At 31.5% G+C, this 12,020-nt stretch overlaps 1 protein-coding gene across 1 annotated transcript; it reads left to right on the forward strand.

Annotated features, from left to right (window-relative positions):
• Positions 1–4,775: 4,775 nt before the first annotated feature.
• Positions 4,776–5,672, forward strand: LOC114746431 (pentatricopeptide repeat-containing protein At1g62670, mitochondrial-like). Its single transcript, XM_028934658.1, has one exon. The coding sequence runs from the start codon at positions 4,776–4,778 to the stop codon at positions 5,670–5,672; it is 897 nt and encodes a 298-aa protein (XP_028790491.1).
• Positions 5,673–12,020: the final 6,348 nt, after the last annotated feature.

The following is a 12,020-nucleotide window of genomic DNA, read 5'->3' on the forward strand; positions in this document are numbered from 1 at the left end:
TCACACATCCCACAAAAGACAAACAAAAAAATAAATATAAAATATCACTAACTTTCTCTTTCTCCGCCAGTGACTGATCCTTCACATTCAAATTTCACTATTCACCTTATTTCCAAGTCTGCAACTCATGACTCGGTAACTTAAAAGCAGAGAACAATGGAAGAGTCGCACGACAAGGCTTGAAGTTTGAGGTAGTAACTTCGACGGCGTACTCTGTTTGAATGGGTAACCAATGGAAGGTCAGAATTTCAGTGGCAGCATACTATACTGCGTCTTCACATTCATAGTCGAGCGAGAGAGCGACTGTCAAAATCCGGGGAATGGAGTGTCTGAATTCTTAGCTTCTCACTTTCTGTTGAATGTCGAGAGGAAGGGAGGATAGACTAAACAATGAACAAGAGACAATGACACAGATTGGGGATTAAGGGGGCTTTTTGGGGATGGACTTCGATCTTTCTTCAACATTCTAGGCGACACAAGTCGGCCGTTCAGTTTTTGAAAAACCACTCCGGCTTCCGGGTGAACTCTGGCTACCGGCCTAACAGCCGGCTTGAAGCAGCCCAAGATGGTTGAACTAGCTGAACGGCTGAACAATGCAAGACGAACCGAAAAGTTCTCCGATCACCGATCGGACCGTTCTAACCATCTAGTCTGGTTCGGTTTTAAAATCATTGATCTAAACACCCCATCAGATTTCAAAACCTTAGTTTTGACCCAAATCATAGTTTCTTTCAGAATTCTCCCTGTTTGGCAGTCTATGGTTTGGGAAGACACCAAATAGGTCCTAAACAAGGCCCTCCAAATTTTCAGCGAATTAAGCGGTTCATTTGCTTAATATTTTGGAATTTATCAATTTACAGCCAGTACTAGTGCGGTCCAGTATTTGCAGAATGAGATGGAGCTGGATGGCCCTCGCCCATGAATTGTTCCAAAAAAAGGTACTCATACATGATTAAAATTGAAATAAAATTAGAATGTATTTTATTAGTTAAAAAAATAAAGATATTTTACAAGAAAAATCCCATAAAAATGACTGTTAAATTTCAAAATATAAAAATGACTGTTAAATTTCAAAATTCTAAATCAAGAATTACTATAAAAATATATTGTTATTTGCTTTTCGAAATGTAGTTTTTTTTACAAGTGTAGTAACCAATATTGATTTAAAATTTTAAAAATTTAACACTAAATTTTTTTAAAAATTTTATTTTCTATATAAAAAGTATTTTTATTGAGAAAATTACAATGAAATCTTAAGAAGCAATATAATTACTATAAAATCTCAATGACAACTAAAAAGTTTATACTAATTTTAGAATAAAAAATGACAACTAGTCACTTGTCATTAAAAATTTTCGATAAATATTTTTTTACACGACACTCTATTATGGTTCTCTCTATTTTTAATTCAAGTCCACCTAACTGGTGAAATTTTCTTTTCTTTTTTTTCTTTTGCCTGAACTGGTGAAATTTTCAAACATGAAACTGAACATGAAAAAATGGGTGAAACTTCAAACGAACATATGATAAATGTAAGGCCGAATTTGTTTTTCGGAATGAGGAATGAGCTATCGTTAAAACATGTGGTGATTCACATTACCAGTGGCATAATTTTAATAAACTTATCAGTGCTATTTTGCTTTCACAATATTTATTTGATTAACAAAATTTCAATAAATTACTGAGATTCAGTTCCAAAATCAGATAACAAATCGCTAATTAAAATTATTACTCCAACAATCTCCTTCCTCTCGTTGGAGATATCACGTTTTCTTTGAGAAGTCTGGTCTCAGTGAATTTGATCAAGAATCATTCTTTTGAGTGGATTCATACTATTTCTACTTCTTAATACTATTTCTAGTTATTAATATAAGAATTAGTTATCTAATTTGAGTAGATTAAAAAAAACTAGTTAAGTTAGTTATTTGTAATAAATAGGAATTGTATTTTTTATAATGTTCTTGCTAATAAAGTATATTTGCTAGAATTATCATTATTGTAATAATTACCTTAGGAAAAAATGGATCAATATGAGTGATAAAATGGATTATAGTTTTATATTTGGAATCAAAAGAAAAGTCAAACGAGTTCTTACATTAAGGATCGGGGTTAGTAGAAGAGTTAGCTGACTAATTTGAATAGATTAAAAAAATTTAAAAAATCTAAAGTTAGATATTTGTAATAAATAATTTATTTTTTCTATAATATTCTTGCTAATAATATGTATTAGCTAAAACTACTATTTGATGAAATATTTAACATATGCAACTAATACAAAGATTGCTTTGAAATAAATAAATAAATATGAGAGATAAAGTGGATTGAGATTTTATATTTTAGACTAAACTAAAAGTTAAAATAGCTCGAGGTAATATATTATTGGCAGGAAAATTTTGATTAAGGACTGCAGTTGAGAATTTATTTCAAACAGCCCCCAAAACATTTTGAAATATCATTACAGGACCAAAGGATCAAACTGAAATTAAAATTAAGAGTAAGATTACAATAATACCCTTCATTTTTATTTTTTTAAAAATAAATATTAATGGTCGTCGGAGTTTCGACCATTGGCGCTCAGGTGGCTGCCGCCGAAGGTTGGAGTTCTGGTGGCCGCTATTGCTACTGTAGTTACGGTAGGAGGAAGATTTTTTTTTTTTTAAAATAAGGTGACCAAAGAAAGGTTTGAACCCATAACTCATTGGCACATCAAAAGTGATGTGACCACAAAACCAACCAAACCATTTAGTCATATAATGCAAATAAAAATATATATAACAAAACAAATATAAGTGTCTAAGTGTAAAGAAACAAGTAAAATTTAACAATTGACATGTGAAATTCAGCAATTTATAACAAAAATTTGGGGATTTACAAATAATATAATAGAATTCACAACCCCAAATACAAATATTCAAGTATAAATGAGCAAGTGAAATTTGAAAATTTACAAAAAAAGTTCATGAATTTACAACCCAAATTTGGTGATTCACAAAAATAAAAAGGAATTTACAACCCAAAATGTAAATATTTGAATATAAATGAACAAGTGAAATTTAGATATTTACACAACAATTACGATATTTACAATACAAATTCAACGATTCATAAGAAACATGAATACTTGTATTTGGAATTGTGAATTCTCTTATCAGTTTTGTAATATTTATGTTTCTTATGAATAAATGAATTTAGGTTGTAAATAGCTGAATTTCACTTGTTCATTTATACCTAAACACTTACATTTTGGGTTATAAATTTTCTTGTGTTTCTTGTGAATAACCGAATTTGGGTTGTAAATCCATAAACTTTTGCTGTAAATCTTCAAATTTCATTTTCTTATTTACACTTAAACATTGCACTTGGGGTTGTGAATTCCATTATGTTATTTGTAAATTACCAAATTTTTGTTGTAAATTGTTAAATTTCATTTGTAAATTGTTAAATTTCATTTGTTTACTTACACTTAGACACTTACTTTTATTTTGTTATATATTTTTTTATTTGCATTATATGACTAAATTTTTATTTGCATTATATATATTTTTATTTGCATAATAGGGGGTGTTTGGAAGCACCCACGGTGCTTCTCAAAAGCACTTTTCTGTAAAACAAGGTAAACTTCTCTATATATTTACTTTGTATACTGTAGAAGTACTTTTAAAATCATGGTTTAGTTTCTATCCAAATACCTTGGTGTGCCAATGGGTCATGAGTTTAAACCTTCCCTTGGCCACCTTTTTTTTAAAAAAAATCTTTTGGCCACTGGAGCTACAGTAGCGGCCATCTGAGAGCTGGTGGCCGGACCTCTGACCTTTGGTGGTCAGAACTCCATTGACTATTAACATTTATTTTTAAAAAAAATAAAATGAGGAATATTATTGTAATTTTACTTTTAATTTTAATTTTAGTTTGGTCCGTTGGTCCTGCAGTGACATTTCAAAATGTTTTAAAGGCTGTTTGAAATAAATTTTCAACTGCCGTCCTTGAATAAAATTTTCCCTATTATTGGTGAATGACATTCACAAGGACTCTCAACAGTCCTGGTTGATCCTAATGAACTCTGCCACTTGTGTGTAGTTTTTTTTTTTCCCAGTTCTTATGTTATTTTGCTTTGTCATTTGTCATCTTTTATTTGTATGACTTTGCACCTTATTTTATATAAATATATATTTTCGTTGGCAGAAAAACAAAATTTGAATAAATTTCAATATGTACAGGACATAATTTTCTTCTCATGGCTTGTCGCCAGAAAAATCAAATCAATACTCAACTTTAATCTTGAATTTTATTATCTCCAATCCTTAGTTTATAAAGGTTTCATAATTGATTGGAATAAATTAAAAAAATTAGTTAAATTAATTATTTATGAGGATGCGTGTTTCTTTTTCTAGAATATCCCTATTATTTTTAGACGCAATATGTATAATTAATAGGAATAATTTTTAAAAAATCTCGTAAATCTGAAAACATAACAAGAAAATATCAATTGAATTTTAAAATGATAAATAAGTAATTTTATCAAATGTTAAAATCATTACAAAATAGCCAAAACCGTTATAAAAATACTCATTTATCTTTTTAAAATTTAACAAATATTTTTTGTGATTTGTGTTAAAAATTTGAAAGGAAAAATGAATCAGAATATTAAATTTAGGATCAAGATAAATTTCTTATTTATCTTTTAAAATTTAATATGAGAAGTAGCATTAATTATTGATCATCGAATATGCCCTAATATTGTGACCTACAACTCTCTTATTTGTGGTTTTTGTGTCATGGGTAAATGGTCAGAAGCTGCAAAATTGTTTAATCAAATGAGACATGAAGGCATCAACCCTAATGTTTATACTTTTACTATACTCGTTGATGCATTTTGCAAAGAAGGAAGTGTTACCGAAGCTGAAGCTGCTGTTGGCTTGATGATGAAGTGTGGTATAAGACCTAATGTAGTTACTTACAACACTTTAATGGATGGTTACTGTTTGATTAATAATGTGAGGGAATCAAGAAATCTATTCAACAAGATGGCCAAGAGTGGTTTGGCTCCTGATGTTATTAGTTATAGTATTTTAATTAATGGACTCTGTAAAATCAAGATGATGGATGAGGCCGTGGATCTCTTTTTGGAGATGAAGAGCAAAAGTTTGACTCCCGATATTGTCACATATAGCTCTCTTGTTGATGGTTTATGCAAATCCCGTAAAATGTCCTATGTGCAGGATATTATTTATGAGATGTATGATAGAGGTCAGGCCCCAAATATAATATTTTATAATATCTTGTTAGATGGATTGTGCAAAAGTGGTCATCTTGATCAGGCTATCACATTATTTCAGCGAATTGTTGATCATAAAATTCAGCCTGATACATGCACATATACTATACTTATTAATGGTTTGTGCAATGCTGGTCAGTTAAATGATGCGCGGCAGATTTTTCGATATCTTTTGGTCAATGGCTGTCCTTTGGATGTCCAAGCATATACTTCAATGATGAATGGGCTCTGTAAAGAGGGCTTGTTTGATGAGGTTAAGGCCTTGGCTTCTAAAATGAAAGAGAATGGATGCTCCCCTAATGCTGTAACTTTTGATAGAATTATTAAACCTCTTTTGAAAAAAGGGGAGAATGATATGGCAAAAGAACTACTAGATGAGATGTTCCCAAGAGTTTAAGGTTAGATACTTTGCTTCAGAATTATTTGATTGTTGATACTCACTTTTGTGATGAAATTTGCTGTGATATTCAACAGATTTGTTTCTTGCAATTAAACTTCGTGGAGTTTATAACAGCTGACTGCAATTGCCCATGTTCTGTTTACATCATATGTCTGATGTATTTTCACTTCTTGTTGTTACAATATTTTCTTGTGGCGTATCGTAACTTTGTTTGTTCTTTTTGTATAGTTTATTTAATTAGATTTATTATAGTTTATTTAATTAGATTTATTAACTCTTAAGCTTATGTATACTAATTGAGGAAATATGCTATTATATTAGTCGTGGGTTGGTTTTGGCTGTGTTATTTGAACCTCTGTAGCTGTGCAGCACCGTGAACTTGATCTTGAACTTTGCTGATTCATAATATCGCTACTCCTGACATAAGATGTTGAACCTTTCTATGGATTGTGTCTGTTACCAAGTTGTCACTGTTGAACAAGACATGGATGAACATGTATTGTCTGTTACCAAGTTGTCTGTTTCAATGGATTGTGTCTGTTACCAAGTTATCACTGTTGACTGATATGGGCTATGATGCACCTCACATCTCTAAAAGAGATATGAAATATTATTATGTTTCTTGAAGCTACTTACATGCACTGTGTTGATACTGGTCTTTAGGGGGTATTTTTAAGTTTGGGAAAATTAATCTGGAGGTCCTCAGAATTTACCTCAATTTTTAATCAGGTTCTTGAATTTTTTTTCTTCTTTTTCTTAGCTCCTTTAACTTTTCACCGTTAGAGTTGTTAGTCCGTGCAGTTTAAATTTGTTAAATAAGTATTAATGTTGTCAAGAATTTCCGTTAAAAAGCACTGCCCCACTTGATTGCCACTTCTAAAAACATCGTCTTCTCTTCTAGTTAGCATCGTCTCCTTCAACCACAACCTCAGGACCAAGCTCTCCTCTCTCTTTTTGCCCATTCATCACCATCTCCCCTACCATTCTTGAACGATAGATCAATGAGAAAGTATACCAGATAGAGAAATAGGTAGTCAAGCTGTAGTTCCTTCAAGGATTTGTCCAACACAATTGTGAAACAGTGCCTGAAGATGAATTCATAGGTAAGAAGGGATTGGCAGTCGCGTTTGATGCGATAGCCAAGGAAGTGGACAAGGTTACCATGGTTGATTGGGCAATGAGTCAAACCTTTTTGAGGATTTAGTCTAGTTTAGCTTTGGAGAAGTTGTTGGTTACTTCCTTGATCTCTCTGTTTTACTATTACTAAAACAGGGGCTTGAATAAAAATAGAATTGTCATTTTTCTGTGTTGCAGACAACTTTTTAGCCATTTGAACATCATTACCTTAATTTTTGGAAGCATTAGAAAATTGCTTAGAATGAATGCATCTTTACTTTTGTGCTTAAACATTGATCTGTGAAGCATCTACATGGCATGGCGAAGATTTTGAGTCCTATTTTGTGCTTTACTATGACAATAATATTTGGTTTGGTTAAAGGACCTCCAATACATTTCATGAGGTTGCATCCATCAAAACTGCAAAATAATTCTCATTCATTACAAAAAGTTTCAAATGGCCTCAAGTTGGACAGAGAAGGAGATGTGACCGCAGAGAGGTATTATGGTGAGATGAGAAGAAATTGTGAGCCATTTATAGGTTGAGAGAATGGGAGAGAAGAGAAGGAATGAGCAAAAAGAGAGAGGAGAGCTTGGCACGGTGGACGAAGATGCGAACATGAAGAAAAGAGGATGCTTTTAGACAAGGCTTTTTATTATTGAGTGGGTCGTGTCTTCCAACAGAACTTCTCAACGGTGTCAATACTTAATAGATTTAAACGGCAGGGACTAACAACTCTAACAGTAGAAAGTTAAAATACCCAATAAAAAGAAAAATAAATTTAGGGACCTGGTTCAAAACTGAAGCGAATTATAAGGACCTCTAAATTAGTTTTCCCTTTAAGTTTTAAAGAAGACAATAGCGGAAAGTAAAACAAAAAAAACATTACAAGTAATGCACAGTTTTGGGTTATTCCTTCTGGTTTTAAATGTAGAAGCTGGATAATTAATTTACAAACATGAAGAGAATTGGTTGTTATTTGTAAGAAGTGTTGGTTGGTTTTCTCAAAATATTGTCGTTAACAATATACATTGGAAACCATCCTTATTGATGAAGATTCTCATTAATATATGCAATCGATATGGATAATTTAGAAAAAATCATAAATTTTGGAGTTTAAGTATATTAAAATCTTATATTTAGGATCAAAAGAAATTGCACAACTAGCTCCTTCATTTAGGCTTGGACAAAGTATTTATTTTTGCTCTTGAACAAATAACTATCAATTCCATGAAATAAAAGGAAATTAATGAACACAAGAATGTGTGAGCTGGACTACTGCATGAAAGATTGGAAGTCCATAATCCTGTGCTGGGGACTAAGCATGGCTCAATTGCAGCTTTCTGAAAGTTCTACAGTTAGCTTCTTAGGTACTTAGTTTTCTTTGGTGCATCTCTTGTCAATAATTGTAAGCCCATAAATTTGGATGTTTGGCTGTCATCGTCATGTTTGTTAGCAAGGTCTTTTGATACTCCTGTGGTGCTATGTTAATTTTAAATTTTTGATAGATCTCTTGAATTGATATTTGCAAATTTCAATTTGTTATGGTGAAGGGGATATGGAGAATGAAAACGTTGGATGTTATGGTGAAAGATGCCTGTTTATATACTTCCTGCCCCTAACATCTCGTCTTGCACACACACTCTTAGACTTGAATGGTTTTATTTAATAATGATTATTTTCTGGAAATTACTTTTTTTATTATTCATTTTTATGTGAGGATGTTTACGGCCAAAAAGTCATTTATTCTCTGTTGTATTTTCTCCTCTCTCTCTCTGCGCGCGTGCGCTCGCTTGCTCGCTCGAGCGAGATTGATGTTTTATTAATTCTCTGTCTCCTAAACTTCTTTATATCAATCTTAGTTGGAAAATTTGGTCAAAAAAATTTAGTTGGAAAAAACCATTTTATTGGTATCCATATGTTGTTTCAAATTTTAATTTGGTGCCTGTGTGTTTTTTCTCTCAATTTTTTTTTTAAAAATTTGCTCTGTTAGCATCATCAACTCGTGTAACTTTGCTGTGTTAGCACTTGTCCAGATACTAACAACGCTGATAGAATAAAGTTAAATAAAAGTAAAGATTAATTAATAGAAAAAATACATAGGTATTTAATGAAAAATGGAGAAAAAGTATAAGTTTTCTCTCTCAGTTGTATATTTTTCTTCATTTCATAGAATTGAACTTTATCAAGAGAAAATAGTACTCCTCTAGTCCTAAATGTAACCTATTCGCATTATAAAATAGTTTTTATATTTAGGACTGGAAGAGTATAATAAGAAGTTATTTTATGGATTGCAAAATGACTTCAACTGTGAGGAGTTGAAAAATGCACGGTGGATATGAAACCTTTTGAGAAGATGAGTGTGGGAGATGGAATGGAAAAATGATTTAATTTAAAATAATAAAAAGAGTAAGTGCGTGACCCAGTAAAAACTTTTTGTTACCTGAAATTCTAACATACATAGAATAACAAATTCTAAATTAAATATTTTGTTGCTTGTACTTTTAATGTGATCTAGAATGTTGTAAAATAAAATAAAGTTAATTTTGCACATGCTAACAAATTTGAAAGTAATTCATAAGAAAATAAAATTGGTTTGTGGCTAAAATAAATTATTGTTTATATTTAAGTATGCTTGTGGATAACAAATTCTAAAATCAAATAGAATGCTGTCTATTTCATGGACATTAAAAACATGCACGCCAATCAATACTTTGATTTTCATAGTTATTTGCATTATTATCTGTTGTAAAACTATCAAATTAAAATGTACTCAATATTTAACTTCTACTAATTTTTACCCGAATTTGATAAGGGGTGGGGGAACTTTTTAGTAAGTTTGATTTTGAAAAAATAATTAGGCGGGATTAGAAATTTTTGAAAGAGATAAGATGTGAAGTCACGATCAGTATTAATTAATTTTTTTAAACTTTACTTGACATTTTTTAAAAGGGACAAATATATAATTTTATCTTGGGAAAATTAATTTGCCAATCCTTATAATTTTACCTGATTTTAAATAAGGTCCTTATAGTTTTTTTCTTTTTTAATTGAATCCGTATTATATTTTTTTGTTTTGATGGAAGTCCTTCCGTTATAACACTGTTACTTTAAGTTTAAATGGCATGTCTTTTTGCTCAGCTTCTCCACCACTCTTTCATATAGTCTGCAACTGATCAATATTTTCTCTCTCTTTCTGTAATCATCGTCTTCTTCCCCCCCTCTCCTTCCAATGACACCCCCCACAATTTCCTTCTTCGATACTCTTCCATTCTCACACTCTCCTTTCTTTCTCTCTCTACATCTTCACCGCCATGAGAAGCTCTTCCAAGAGCAACAATTTCTCCCTTTTCCATATGTGCTCTATCTATCTCTATGTATTCATGAACTTGGGTCAAGAGCTGATGAACATTTATTTATGAAAAATTTCTCACATACCATTTTGAAACTACGCATGTCTAGAATTAAATATTACCGATGACAAGGTTAGAGTTGGGGGACGTGGGTATAATAAAAAATACATGAGGAGGAATCCAACGTCATGATTAAATTAAGGAAATGAAGATACTACTAGTAGAGAGAAAGGAAGGAAAGAGAGAATGGAAGATGAGAGAAAAAAGAACACAGAGGTTGTGGGGTGTCGTTGGGAAAGGTGGGCAAGAATTGAAAGACGATGATTATGGAGAGAGAGAGAATAGAGATCGCTAATTGCATTAGACAACTGCTTGATTTGAGTTTTTAGAGTCTGAATCGCCTGATTGTGTCGCAATTCCCTTTCTTCAAACTTGTTTAGTAGGATTTGCATCATAGTCTCCAGCCTGTTCTCTAACTTTAAGTCTTCTTGAATAGGCATAACTTCATGGACATATCCAAGATTTGAGTAATCTTGCCACATTGGAACATTAGTCATAGTCTCCAACCTACTCTCTATTCTTGAATATGGATCATATCCCTGTGTCACATCATGGACATAATGATAAGGCATAGAAATATAAGAATGATTTTCATAAGGAGAAGCATTCCAAGCCATCATAAATTTAAGATCAAGAACATCAACACAAATAAAAGGAAAAGAAAAACTAAACTAGCCAAAGAAGGCTGAAAAAATTCAGAAAAACTAAAGAAGAAAAACCTGGAAAATTGAAAAAAATAAAGAAAATTCGAAAAAAATAAATAAATAAAAAAAGAAAACTCAATGAAAATGGTTGAATTTGGCTAAAATAACCCAGTCCTGATACCAAAAGGTATCAAAATTGATCAGCACACCCAAAGATGTTAAGAACCCAAATCTTACAAAAATCTGGGCAGTGAAAAGTTAATTTTCAGAGCAGGATGAATTAGCAAAATCAACCGAAAATAGAACAGGTAATAAAGAGAAAATAAAATACAAAGAAAAAAAATGCAGGAAAAACAAGATAAATCACCTAGAACTCAAACCTAAAGTTTAACCATTGCTCCCCGGCAACGGCGCCAAAATTGATGATGCCTTTTGTCGTCAAAGCACTCAATTAAACTAGGTCTTAATTAATTTGTAGTTTAGGATCGACCTAGGTCATTATTTCCAAGGAGCAAGTTGTAGGTTTCTTTAGGTGAAAATTTAGGTGATAAAAAAAAGCAATAAATTGGACCTAAACTAAAATGCAAAATTCTAATCCTAAATGCAAGATGCAGATGTCCTAAAATCTATATGAAAATTAAATTAAACTAAATAAATGCAATGCAATTTTTGGGGGGTTTTTTTTGAAGAAAAATAAAAATAATTAATAAAGAAAATTAATCAGAAAGCAAAGAGAATTAACAAGTAAAAATGGAGAAGTTCTCTTCAGGTACGGTAGAGGGGACAACTTAGGATTTCCATGGACTTAACCTTCATAACCTTAATCAGTTAATTAGACCAAAGGGAAGTGATAAGAGAGTGGAATTAATAAACTTAATCACCTATTTGAAACAAAGGGAACCCTTAATCTCAAAAACCCTTAAACTATTAGAGAACTCACAACAGTATAAGGTTGGTTAATTAAGCTTATTAAAACCAATGAAAAATAACACAATTAATTCTGGAAATTATGTTTGAAATTATCCAATTAAACAATTAGACAATTAACCAACTTAATTTAACAATTAAGAGGCAAAAGAACCCAAATTTTGCAATTCAAACCACATTGATAATTAAACTCATAATGAAAACTCAATTATGAATTCAATTAACAATGCAAAGGTTCTAAACA

This window comes from Neltuma alba, unplaced genomic scaffold (assembly GCF_004799145.2).
Source record: "Neltuma alba isolate B1F8T4 unplaced genomic scaffold, ASM479914v2 tig00004998_pilon, whole genome shotgun sequence".
NCBI classification, from domain to species: domain Eukaryota; kingdom Viridiplantae; phylum Streptophyta; class Magnoliopsida; order Fabales; family Fabaceae; genus Neltuma; species Neltuma alba.

Excerpts from the sequence above, each read along its gene's own strand:
- LOC114746431 (XM_028934658.1), top strand. The coding sequence starts at position 4,776 with ATGGGTAAATGGTCAGAAGCTGCAAAATTGTTTAATCAAATGAGACAT.